General features: G+C 48.5%; 6 protein-coding genes across 6 annotated transcripts; 3 read left to right on the top strand and 3 right to left on the bottom strand.

Moving 5' to 3' along the window:
* Positions 1-1989: 1989 nt before the first annotated feature.
* On the top strand, positions 1990-4758 carry FPOAC1_010346 (uncharacterized protein; the record flags this gene model as incomplete). The annotated part of the gene is made up of 1 exon (XM_044854739.1): positions 1990-4758. One exon carries the CDS (start codon positions 1990-1992, stop codon positions 4756-4758), a length of 2769 nt encoding a protein of 922 aa, XP_044702052.1.
* Positions 4759-5657: 899 nt separating this feature from the next.
* On the top strand, positions 5658-6194 carry FPOAC1_010345 (uncharacterized protein; the record flags this gene model as incomplete). The annotated part of the gene is made up of 2 exons (XM_044854738.1): positions 5658-5711; positions 5760-6194. 2 exons carry the CDS (start codon positions 5658-5660, stop codon positions 6192-6194), a joined length of 489 nt encoding a protein of 162 aa, XP_044702051.1.
* Positions 6195-6562: 368 nt separating this feature from the next.
* On the bottom strand, positions 6563-7573 carry FPOAC1_010344 (uncharacterized protein; the record flags this gene model as incomplete). The annotated part of the gene is made up of 1 exon (XM_044854737.1): positions 6563-7573. One exon carries the CDS (start codon positions 7571-7573, stop codon positions 6563-6565), a length of 1011 nt encoding a protein of 336 aa, XP_044702050.1.
* An 862-nt stretch (positions 7574-8435) lies between these two features.
* On the bottom strand, positions 8436-10165 carry FPOAC1_010343 (uncharacterized protein; the record flags this gene model as incomplete). The annotated part of the gene is made up of 2 exons (XM_044854736.1): positions 8436-9745; positions 9799-10165. The coding sequence occupies 2 exons, from the start codon at positions 10163-10165 to the stop codon at positions 8436-8438; spliced, it is 1677 nt and encodes a 558-aa protein (XP_044702049.1).
* A 525-nt stretch (positions 10166-10690) lies between these two features.
* On the bottom strand, positions 10691-11500 carry FPOAC1_010342 (uncharacterized protein; the record flags this gene model as incomplete). The annotated part of the gene is made up of 1 exon (XM_044854735.1): positions 10691-11500. One exon carries the CDS (start codon positions 11498-11500, stop codon positions 10691-10693), a length of 810 nt encoding a protein of 269 aa, XP_044702048.1.
* A 607-nt stretch (positions 11501-12107) lies between these two features.
* Positions 12108-12614, top strand: FPOAC1_010341 (uncharacterized protein; the record flags this gene model as incomplete). Its single annotated transcript, XM_044854734.1, has 1 exon — positions 12108-12614. One exon carries the CDS (start codon positions 12108-12110, stop codon positions 12612-12614), a length of 507 nt encoding a protein of 168 aa, XP_044702047.1.
* Between the last annotated feature and the right edge of the window lie 102 nt (positions 12615-12716).

Here is a 12716-nt window from a genome sequence, read left to right as displayed (position 1 = left end):
CAGGTCAAGCTCGGACTTTTACCATTCAAGCGATTGCGGGACTTTCGATGAAGTCTTGATGCAAGAGATATTCGTCCATGTTGCTCAGAGTGTTCGCAGGCGGGGTCTGCAGTGTTGTTGGATACGGCAAAATTTGTTGACCATTGGAATTGGAGCTTCCTGCAAGGCCCAGAAACAAAACCGTTCCTTGTAGTCCAATCGTTTTAAAACACTCGAGGAGGATATCCATCACAACGCTTCACTCTCACGATCGACAGGTGGAGAGCCATTTGCTGTGCGCAAGTTGGCACAAGCTCATAAACGAGAGGAATTACTTCATGTTCGGGTACTCGGTACCAACTTATCGCTTCCATGTTCTGTCCTCGTGGTCTTCTATCATTGTTCTTCCTGATCCACAGGGTCTAGTCAATGCTTTCCATGGATGCGATGCAAGCCACCCGTCGCAAGGAATAGGTGAGAAGAACATGAGGATTTCACATGTTGACAAGCAGGGGAGACCCAGCTATGAAGTCATGAGATAAGAGGCAGAGGAACACTGGGGGCCAAAGTTATCACACCGTTGAGTTGATGATCCCGTTGAGTGGGAGTAACGGAGACTCATCACATCGGCAGATGGAGGAAGGGTAAACCTTGATAACGGCTTCCATCTAGAGTGAGTATCAGTGCATACATGACGGGGATATGCTGTCCAATCAGTGTTTATACAAACTTCAATGTACTATCACTCTCTCCAAGAAAACAACACAGATCAGCCCTTGGGTGTCCCCATAAAGCTCAATCAACATATCAACAAGGCATCTCAAGAGGCCAACCAGTATCGCCCCATCACAACGGTTTCCATAGCAAAATGTACGTTTTCAAACGTTGAGGGGCAGAAAAAAGGCAAACGACCTCTCGGGTTTCCGTGTCGTTAGGAACCTGAATCCTAGTCCGCTTGTCTTTCAATTGATAGGACAAAAAGTTCAGGGTGAAGTTGTCGTCTGTGATATATTCACCAGTCACAAACCACGAGTGAGTGATGATATCCATTTAGCGGGGCAGTCGAAGCGGGTGCATCCCACTTGACGGGGGGTAGGGCGCTAGAGCCAGCCTGGAGCGGCATCTGCGCTAGCCATGAAGCGTCACAGAGTCTTCAGGCCCTGGTCTAATTGCAGAAGGCGCCGAAAGTATACAACATGTACCTTTTACAGGGCTCATTCACCCGTCAACCCACCCACTGCATCGCATCCACCCATCCACACTCACTTTGCCCGTCCCGTCCGCACCTACGGAAAGGTACCCACCTGTCCCAAAGCGCCTCGAAGTAAACATGGATAATCCCATGCATGCTCTTGCTCTTGCTCTTGCTCTTGTTCTTGTTCTCTGCCTCGACCTTGTCTGGTTGTGCGTGCTCTCCACCTCCGCCTCTCTTCAAATCCATCTCCACCACGAACCAGCGCTATTTTTCTACTGTCTCCTCTCCTCGTGTTCTTGACATCCTGGCTTTTTTCCTCCTCGCTTGTCTGTACCTACAGTACTAGTCCTCCATCCCGCAATTACACCAGGTTAAGGGCATAGGGAATTGTCAACTTGTATCACAAGTGAATATCCCCTTCGTTGTCCAACTTTCGCAATTGCTTTGCTTAGGATCCTCGACTCGAGTTAGATCCGTCGCCCTGTATTACCGATTTTGTCTTCTGTGAGTCTTGTCTTGTCCAACCTCGTTTCCCTTGCCGCAGCGACCCAGCCCCAGCCGCTCGGGTACGGAACTTTTCGATTCTCCTTCACATCGTCACAATGACAACCTGCGCGTCGGGAATCTGTTAGACTAGATCAATTATGTCAGTCATCAACTAACACCACTGCCATTAGTATCGATAACACTTCACAGCTTTGATGGCTACTGTGAGACTCCCATAAACTAGCCGTCGCGCCCACGATTACGACTCCGAGATCCGGATAGCCAAGGAGTTCTCCTGAAAATCAACTTATTCGACCTCAAAGACAAGAATGAGCGGTCCCCCTCCGCCGCCTCCGCCTCATGGCGGAGTGCCAAAGGGTTCTGGTTTGCCTCCAGGCAAATATGACATTTTTGTCATCCCTGAGCACTCTTCTGGAGGTGGTTTCTTGTACCTGCCGTCTATGCAACCGAATGTGAACAGTTTCGCTGCCGGATTCGCTTCAGCCCTGATACTCGTCGTTATTGGTCAAACATTGGCTCCTTTTTTTCGAACTTTGATGGCAGGTTCTGATGGATTGAATGGCGCGGCATTGGCAATGCTTGTTATTGGTGTCGGCGCTGGAGCATGGGCATTGGGTCGTTTCCAGACTCAGGGTGGCGGTTTTCCTAATGGTCCTGGAAATAGTGGCCCTGGTAATGGTCGTGGTGGTCAAGGAGGATGGCATTCAAACTCTTGGTCAAACGCTGGAGCACCACCAACTCCACCACCTCACGGCACTCCTCCCCCGCCGCCTCCTCATCATGATACTCCTCCCAGGCCGCCTCCTCATGGCAATGGCCCCAGGACATCGTGGCAAAGTGCTCCCCAGACAGATGAAGCTCCGCCGCCGCCGCCTCCCCATTCAGCGCGTCAATCACCTCGAAACGATTCCGAGCCACGTTCACGACCGTCTCCAGACGCTCGGCCTCCACCTCCGCACACGCCTCCCGAAACTCCACCGAAGCCCTCCAAATCGAAATCCAAGTCCAAGCCTAAGCCGAGAGATCCTTCACCTCCACCGAAGTCACGGCCCGGAACTCCGCCTCCCTCGAAGCCCAAGTCAAAACCAGCACCTGACCCAGAAAAGATCGCAAGAGCCGAAGCTGCAAAAGCCGAAGCTGCCAAAGCTGAGGCCGCTAAAGCTGAGGCTGCAAGGATAGAAGCTGAGGAGGCCGAAGCTGCAAGGAGACATGCTCGAAAGATTGAGGCTCGAAAGGCTGAAGCCGCAAGGAAAGAAGCCGAGAGGATTGAAGCAGAAAAGGCCGAGGCAGTTAGGAAAGAGGCTCAAAGAATCGAGGCTGAAAAGGCTGAAGCCGCAAGAATCGAAGCTGAAAAGGTCGAAGCGGCGAGGAGAGAAGCTGAAAAGATCGAACTCGCAAGGATAGAAGCGGAAAAGGCCGAAGCTGCAAGAATTGAGGCTGAAAGAGCAGAGGCCGCCAGAATTGAAGCGGAAAGGTTGGAGGCTGCCAAGGCCGAGGCTGCCAGGAAAAAGAATTCTTGGGAAAAGGCCCGTGAAGAGATGAGAAGAAAGGAGGAGGAACGCAAAACCAAGGAGGCCGAACAGAAGCGACGCGAGGAAGCCGCAAAACGACTTGCGGAACTAAGGGCCAAGGACGCCAAGGAACGGGAAGAAAGAGAAAAGAAACGCCAGCGCAAAGAGCAGGAAGCTCAAGAACGAAAAGAACTCCTCGAGGCCTCGCAACGTGCCAAGGAATTGGCGATCAAGTTGGAGGAAGAGCGCAAAGAAAGAGAGCGCCTAGAGAAGGAGGCCAAAGAAATTCGCGAGCGAGAAGCCCAACGGGAGAAGGAGGCCCGCGAACTCGCAGAGAAAAAGAAGAAGGAAGCCGAGGAGCGTGAAGCCAGAAGAAAGAAGTTTGCTGCTGAACGAGAGGCTCTGAGAAAGAAGGAGGCCGATGAGGCCAAACAACGAGAGGAAACCCAAAAACGAAAGGAGGCTGAGAAAGCTGAGAAGGAAAAGGCAGAAAAAGAGAGGATCGAGAGAGAAAAGGCCGAAGCTGAAAAGGCTGAGAGAGAACGTGCTGCACAAGAAACCGCCTCTCGTCAACCTAGCAGTTATGCCTACTCGGGAGTTGGTGAGAAGATCAGCATGTGGCCCAACGGTCGCCCGCCAGCTCCCAAGTCTACCACCTCATCTTCAACTGCCCACCAGCCTGCTCCCAGCACAGCTTCCTCTCAAAGAAAGCCTGCTCCCTCCGCCACCAGGTCCAACGTTTCTGGAGTCAGCACCGAGAACTCGTATCGACCTTATGACAAACCCAGACAACCAAGAGAGAGGACTTCGATGTCTTCTCTCGGCTCCGAATCGTCTTGGGCGGCTTCTCAGACTACTGGTCGAACAACGCCCCCTCCTTCGAATCGCACGGGTCCATACTCTACCAAGGATCCTGACAAGATTGTCATCTCGGGTGTCTACCTGTTCATGAACCAATTCTCCAAGACACCTGCCAGTCAGCTTATCTCTGGGGTTGGAACTGTGACTGACGGACTCATACTCCGTATTACTACTGAAGGTCTTTTTATCGATGATGATGTCCGAAATGTACCTCAACGAGAATGGGATGTTAAGGCTTGGACCCTAAAACAAGTCGAGGTATGGTGCCCCCCGCAATGCTTGAAATCGTCTGCTTCTTCCCCTGCGAATCCGAACCCTTTGCTTGAAATGGCCTCTTCTCGGGCATGCGACGCGTTCAAACCTCTGGTAGGCGACGAAGCCGAAGTATACTTGACCGAGATGCTGCGCGCATGCAAAACTTGTTGTCGAATTGGTTTATGCGATAGGAAATTTCGAGACGCTAACATTATTTCTTCAAATGGACAGACTGGAGAATGGAAATCGAAGGGCTTGCATATTGTGCGCGCCACAGTTCGAGATCAAGAAGGAAAACGATACTTATTTGTCATTGATGAGTCGGAAGCCTGGAAGGTATCAGTCGGACTTCAACGACTCCGCCGCGGTACCCAAGTTCGACAGCTTGCTGTCAGCGGTATGGCCGCCGCAGATGCCCGAGGCACCCTTGAGATGCTTGGATGGGCGTGAGACCTTGGCGAGACGTATATTCGCTTCGGTACATAGATTTTGGGAGAGACGGCACCATCACCACCAACACAAGAGGACGAAGAATAGAAGTATAGAAGAGCGGAGGCAGCGCTGTGATTTATCGGTGGGCCAGGATAACACAAGCGGTTACCTGGGTGAAAAGGATCAAGTGCAGCATTTGTGGCGACGTTGTTGGAATGTCGGTGAATTGCATAGCAAGACAGGAGTACCGGGGCAAGGCGGATCTGGATTTGACAGGGCTGGCCAACCTGTGTCAGTCATTTTGTTTGATTGCGAGCATTTTATTCATCATACCCCTTTGGCATCTTTGAAAAATTGGATCAAGGATAGATTTACGGTGAAATATATGAAGATAATTCTCACTTTTCAGTTCTTGACCTGGTCTTTGTTGTGATGTGATTGCGTGGAGTTGACCTCATGTTTAGGGTAACCTTTCGTGGATGAATGTAGTTTGTTCACAAACATATAGGGGAAGATGTAATTTGAGAATGTATATAATACATTAATTGATGTATTCTTGTTTCTTTTGCTGCGTTTTATGTTGAGGTTCTTCTGTAAAAGGATTCTGCGATGATTGCACATTTAATATGGTCGATTGGGTGTATACCCATCACGACAAATAATGTCATTTCCAAAATGTTCACATACACACCAACTTCTGTAAGTATAGGGACTCTTGTAAGTAAGTTTATTAACTTTTGGTAAAAATGTGAAAATAGTAGTAAGAATGAGTACATAAATGAGGTTGACGATGCCGAGTTGCGTGCCAAGTTGGTCATGTGACGCAATCTATCAATCAGCACTGTGGCCTTTGAACAAATGAAACCACTCACTTACACTCGTTCACCACTCATCAGCACAAACTCCAACACAACAAAATGGAAAACATATATCTAATCCTCGGTCTCTTCATCCTGTTTATGGTCGGTCGGGTAAGTCAACCCATCTCACAACTCATTTACCAATCACTAACTTGCCAGGCCATCTTCGCGGATCGTTCCCCCATCCCCGAAACCTCGGGAAAAGTCACCAAAGTCACTGAGTCATCAGAATTAAACACCGTCCTCTCTTCCAATAAGCATGTCGTGGTAGACTTTTACGCCGACTGGTGTCCTCCCTGCCGCGCCATCGCGCCCGTCTTTTCCAGCCTTGCTGACAAGCACGCCTCAACGGGCCATCTTGCTTTCGCAAAGGTCAACACTGACCATGTAAAAGATGTTGCTGCCAAGTATGGAATCTCGGCTATGCCTACTTTTGTATTTTTCACAGATGGTGTGCCCAAGGGTGTTTCGGTTGAGGGATTGCCAAGTGGTCATTCTGTTAATGTGAACAAGGATGGGTTGGTTGATAGGATCCGGGGTGCGGATCGGAGAGCTTTGGAGGCTGTTGTCAAGGTTTTGGCTAGCAAGGAGTAGAATTGTGGAGTGGGATGAGATGAGATGAGAGGCGATGGAAGAGAAGTACAGCCATGGAGATTTGGTTCCAGATAGTCGTTTGCACGATGGATACTGGTTAGACCACCACGACAACCCACTGCTATTTATGACTGACCAGAGTCCAATGCATATACCCTGGTGCCCATATTATACCAACAAGGCCCTGTGTAATAATTAATGATAGTGTGTGTTTCTACGATTGCCGTTTGTCACTGGTTGACCCAATCCGAAAAGATACAAGCGAGAAATGATTGTGATATTGAAAATCCGTAGATTCTGACTATGGCCGCCCTGTAACCAAATGTCCTCCACAAATCGTGTTCATATGATTCCTCCAAACTATCGTCCTACATCGTGACCACAATCTTCTTCGCCGACACCCCGGCATCAAGAATGTTCATAGCAGCCTGAAGAGAGTCAAGTCCATGACCAACAACTTCAGCCTCCGGCGCTGGCACAAAGTTACCATTGGCCAATTCGTTCGAGATGTAATCGTTGTAGATCCACGAGGAGAGCTCCTTATCAGTAGATAGTGGTACAACGAACTTCGTCTCGACACCTTCTGGTAAAGGGAAGCGAGGTACCATCGTCAGAGGAACCAGTTTGCAGTTATCCGGCGAGCTCAGAGCGACAGCCGCACAAGTTTCAACGATTGTAGCATATTGTGAAACATCCAACCCTCCATTTGCGATACAACCGGCGACTGTCTTTCCCTGAACTGCAGACAGAAGATCTTGCTTAATGGAGGACGAGTTGTAGTCAAAGACTTGGCTGGCACCCAGTTTTTTGAGGTAGTCAAAGTTTCTGGGTGATGCGGTGGTAATAACGTCGAACCCAGCTGCTTTGGCAAGCTGAATGACGTTGCAACCAACGCTGGTCGATCCGCCCCAGACAAGAATGGTCTTCCCGCTGACCTTGGTATCAGGGGCAGGAAGATCGAGAGCCAAGTATTCCGGATGGAACAAAGCTTTAACAGCAACACTCAAACACAGAGGAATTACAGCTGCTTGTTCATAGCTGACATTGTCCGGTATCTTGGCGCAAGAGTATTCTCTCACCAGAACGTACTCTTGGAAAGTACCCATGTTGTAACCGGCCACACGATCACCGACTTTGAACTTGGTGATGCCCGAGCCAAGAGCTACGACTTGTCCAGCGACATCGCAGCCTAGTATAGCTGGGAACTTGAGCCATGGAAAGAGAGTGCCTAGTTTCTGCTGGGCACAGTCGACTGGGTTAAGGGAGATTGCATAGTTCTTTACTATGACCTGATCGTCTTGAGGCTCAGGATATGGAGCTGGTCTGAGCTCGAGGGGGGTCTTGACAGCAACGAGGTATGCAGCTTTGTTCTCTGGCATGATGTGTATGTATGGATGAATTGAATAACGGCTCTTGGAGATTCATTGTGTTGGATTACGGGCATATATTAGCAGTTCTTATAGCCAGCTTGAAGTCCTGGATTTGTATAGCATATTAGGGACGATGGAATCAATGACGATAGTAAGGTGAATCAGATATCAGTGAATACGACTGGAGGTTAGCGTATCTCAGCCAGACAGTGTCTCATTTTCATCGCCAGTCATAAATGGGAGAAATGGCGATGGAATACGAGTCAAGGTTAGCGCGAATAAGAGAGGACAGTGGCTTGTGCAAGTTGACAGTTACATCTGGGCGTTATCGGATATAAGTCGTCCAAAGTCCGCCAAGACCGCAAGAGCCGCATAGCAGATTAGAACCCGACATTTTTGACATGACTAGGTAATGGCAACAAATGAAACAATTATTTCAAGGAGAAATGGTCTTGCATAGAGTAGATTATCAACTGGACATGACCGTCCCTTTTCAAGCTCGCCGTGTGTCTCGGTTCGGATCCCGGAAAACGGGACCCACCTTTCCCGTATTCCGGAAGCCGTTTCGGTAGAGGTCCGGAGGTAACCGGGAGCCGTTGCGGTCTCTAGCTTTTCAATTAACGGTTTGAGTGATACGAAATTGAAGAAAAGTCCAGAGTTGATACCGACTACGGCGTTTTACCTATACAAATAGTTAGTTGTATTGGGTTGGAAACATTGGCGAACCGGCTCGGTTCGGTTGAAGCAGATCCCGATCTGTGACCACATGCTTCTCCGTATATAAACCCGAATTGGTATCACAATATCCAGCCTCCATATTTGTTTTTAACCAGTAGTCTGTATTAATTAAATGAGTTCCCTCAAGCCTAGTCTAGTCAGTGGTAGTAGTGCCCTTCCGCGCCTCCCTCTCAGCAACATAAGCCCGCCACTTGGGGTTCCAGATACAAACAGGAATACCCAACAAAAAGATAGCACCAAAGATACCAGCCAATACACCAAAAGCCCACTTGTAACCATGTTGTTCAACCATTGGGGTTAAACCATACGTAACTCCAAAGGAGACGACATTCTTGGTACCAACCACTGTGACAATAGCTGGGCCAGGATGCTTGGGAGCAGCCTCAGAGGCAAAAGTGGTAGAGATAATAAGGACGGCCGTGAAGGAATACTGGAAAATGGTCCAGCCGAGATACGGTCCCCACCAAGTCGCTCCTCCACCAGCAGTGAAGCCATAGAGAAGAAGCATGGCTACACCGACAACTGCAGGAGGTGCCATGGTGATGAGGTGATGCTCGGGCTGGTGAATACCCTTGTTTCGACGCGCCATCCACATGACGAACGGGTTGGCAAGGAATGTGCAGTACAGCATGGCTATAACCGCTCCAATGGCTCCGCCGACGTTGACAAGGCCGATATCCTTGGCTTGCCAGTGATAGTTTTGCATCAAGACTTGATTATAGGTCAAAGACATGCCCACACCGCAGCCAAGAGCGATAGAAGATGTGAGGACGGCATATAAAATACCGGGCGAAGAGAACGAGGCAAGCATGTACTTCCAGCTCAGCAGGATAACTCGTACAGGTTGAGAAGCTGGCTTAGACCACGGTCGAAGACGCTGCGTGTATGTCTTGCGATCAACATCATCAGCTGGGTTCCCAGCGTTGGGAGGCGCCAATCCAGATCTTGACATATCCTCCAAATAAGCCTGAGCTTCAGAATCAGGAATGACCCTTGTAACACCAAACTCATCAGTGACGACAAGCTGGCCATCGAGCGAAGCAGCCGGACGAGTGAACTGAGTCTCGAAACCCAAAAAGACGGCGATGATTAACCCAACTCCCACAGTAATGGTGAAAACCCAGTAATACCAGCGCCATCCGAGATCAGCATTGATATAGGAAGAAGCCAGGTTGAGGGTCGAGGAGAAAGCGTTCTGAAGCATCCAGTACAGGCCAAAGATGAAGGCTCGCTCGTGGAGAAAGGTGACTTCGGTGAGCATGAGCGGGAGAAGAGACTCGGATGCGCCTGTTGCGGTGCCCTGGATAATGCGAGCGGCTAGATGGCCATTGTAACTGTTTTGTGTAGCCGCGGCGATGCTGGCTGCGAATAGGACAACTGTAGAGATGAGAAAGACGGGACGACGACCATAGGCAAGAGACAGAGGGAGGATGATGTAGTTTCCTAGAATACTGTATAAGTAATGAGTTCTCTCGAGACAGTGCATGCTAACGTACCAAGACCAATGAACAGAGTTGGTAATGTAATGAGAAGAACGACTTGATCTGAGTTATACCCTTGTGGGATATAAGCCTCGAAGAAAACATTCAGAATAGCGCCCAGTCCACTGGCGACAGAAAGACCCATGATGGAAAACCAACAGCAGCAAAAGACAATGCCATACTTTTCCCATGGTCGAAAGTTGAGAGGATCATTTGGATCAGAGGAGGGAACAGGGATCTTTCGAATCTCGCCCCTTCCGTCAACGAGCAGGGCGTTTCCTTCGATATGGCCGTGTCCATTGTGATTGTCTGGTTGGGTCTTTTCGATGTGATCTGTTGAAATGACGGCCTCAAGGTTGGGGTAGTCTTTTGTGTCTGCCATGATGAACAGAGATACCCTTTGACTAGGGGTTTGAGACAACTTGGAACAAACAAAGTTGAGCTGGATTTGTCAAGAAGCTCTTGATCTATATAATTCGAGGCCTTCCCCACTATCGGCATCTTTGATACAAGCTTTCCCCAATCTATCTAAACTACCCCAGAATGTCGGATCGGACTCCTAGATTCTCTCCACATTCCCGATCCGGGGATTCGGTTCGGTAGTTAAAACCCCGGATTTTTGACAAGTTAACTAGTTTATATATCATAGAATCAATTCACTTTTACTATCTCAAAAAGTTAATTTTTATCTCTCATTGACTTTATTTGAGTCCCGACTTGTTTGATTAGCAACTAGTCATCATATTCTGGTTCAACATAAGCTACATTGTCACTATGCACGGTCTAGACCACATACAGACTTGACATACCGAACCGAAACACTCCAATTCTGACTGAGAAGTTCTCATACAACCCCGCATCGCCATAATGCCTGTTTGACTGTATATGGCTTACCGAGGATCAAGACTCACAGAGGACCAACCACCTTTGCCCAAACCTCAAACAATACCAGAATTGACATGAAAGTCCCCAGAGCCTCAATAACAACTCGACTCAACGGCCAATCTTCACCTTTCCCATCAACACGCCCAACCATAGGCAACCCTGTGACGAAGAATGCCATGTATCCCACAGACCCAACCGTCATCATGCGATCTCTCTTCTCATAGTAGAACCACTCTGAAAGAAGGGGACTCGCCATGAAGAACGTTTCTCCAAGGGCAACGCCATAAGAAAGGGCCACTATCACAACAACCCTCCCAAATCTCCCAGGTCGTAACCTCTGAACAATTTCCTTCTTCAACACCATGAGAACTGTGTAGTAGGTCATAAAGTACGCGTGCGTAAGAGGATACAAGAAGACGGGAACTTGACCCCCCGTTCTCCCAACAACACCAGAGCTAAAGTTCCACTTGCAAGGGAATTTGTATCGCATCCCCATGAGATCAAAGAAGTAGTGCGATGTAAAGTACGTTCCCAAGCAGACCATGACCGCTACCCAGACGTTCAGTTTGAACCAGTATCGGCGATACCATGGACGACCAATCTTTTTGGATAAGAGCGCTGGGAATAGTATGGGTGGTGTGGCAACTGCTATTGAGAAGAGCAGGTAATCAATGTCGTTCCATTGGTGCATTATACCGCTCAGCATGGCGAATGCAACTGCGATTATCCAGAAGGGGCTTAAAAAGATGTTCAGTCGCTGCGTCCATCGCTTCTCAGCCTCAATGCTCTGGGCTGTGGCTTTGTAGGTACTTGGTGTTGATGAAGGTGCCATTTTGACATTTGTATGTCGATGTTTACGTGGTCATGAATATCCGGGAATGAATGAGAGACAGGGCATGCGTGGACTATATGTATAACCGGCTACTAACACCCTGTTCTTGTCCGCCAAGAATTGTAGGATCAGCTTATAGGATTCACTTAGCCATTAGCCATCCTTCTTCGTCAAGCCAAGCCTCAGGGTATAAGAAAAACTAGCTGCTAGACGCATAAGAGACGATATTAGTAGGTCACTTTATGCTACTTAGAGTATCGTTCTTAGACTACTTATTTTTATACCCTGAGATTTAGGAAGCTATTTTTTTCTGCTACCTGCTAGCCAAGGCATAGATAATGTGGACTTGATGCAGGGTTTATTCTTGGTCTGTTATGTTACACCTTTGCATGGGAATAAGAACAAGCAACGAATTCTACGGGCTGATTTGTAGAATGGGGAACCCCAAAGGTCAAACTTTGCTGAGTCATGATCAAGATGAATCTAATACCCAAACAACTTCATCCATTTCTCTTCCAACCCAACTGTCTCTCTTCGCGCGTGCTAAGGCAAGTGAATGAATCATGACGACTAACCCAAAACTAACCTATCTCGCAGATATCCAAGCATGCCTTCGGACAGAAGCCTCTTCTTTTCGGACCAGTTCGGCATCAGCTGCGGCACCGTAACAATAGACGTGCCAAGATCCAAAGTCCTGCTTATCTATTACAGAAAGACGGGAGAATACATGCTTCCCAAAGGCCGCAAAGACATAGGCGAAAACTTACAAGAAACAGCCCTCCGAGAGACGTTTGAAGAAACTGGAATCAAAGCCCAAATCCTCCCCGTTCCCATCACCTCCGTTGCTACCACGCCTCAAGGAAGAGATCGCCCGAGTAAAATCACTGAACCTATCGCCGTTTCTCAGCGTGTGGATAAGAATAGTGTCCTCAAGATCATGTTTTGGTATGTCGCTACGGCGGATTCTACGATTGCGCCGAAACAGGGAACACAACAAGAGGGTGAGGATTTTGATCCCGTTTGGGTGAGCTTTGGTGATGTTGAGTCTACCGTGTCATGGGAAGATGATAGACTTATTGTTTCAAAGGCCGTTGATGCGGTTCAGAAGGGATGAGTGTCACGTTGAAAAAGGACATGACTGGGCATGAAGATAACAATTGCTGTTGAGAGCCTGGCATATGCTCTTTATGTATTACGTGTTGAATACCTAACTCAA

Source organism: Fusarium poae, chromosome 4, assembly GCF_019609905.1.
Source record: "Fusarium poae strain DAOMC 252244 chromosome 4, whole genome shotgun sequence".
NCBI classification, from domain to species: domain Eukaryota; kingdom Fungi; phylum Ascomycota; class Sordariomycetes; order Hypocreales; family Nectriaceae; genus Fusarium; species Fusarium poae.
This window is presented reverse-complemented; position numbering and strand designations above follow the sequence as displayed.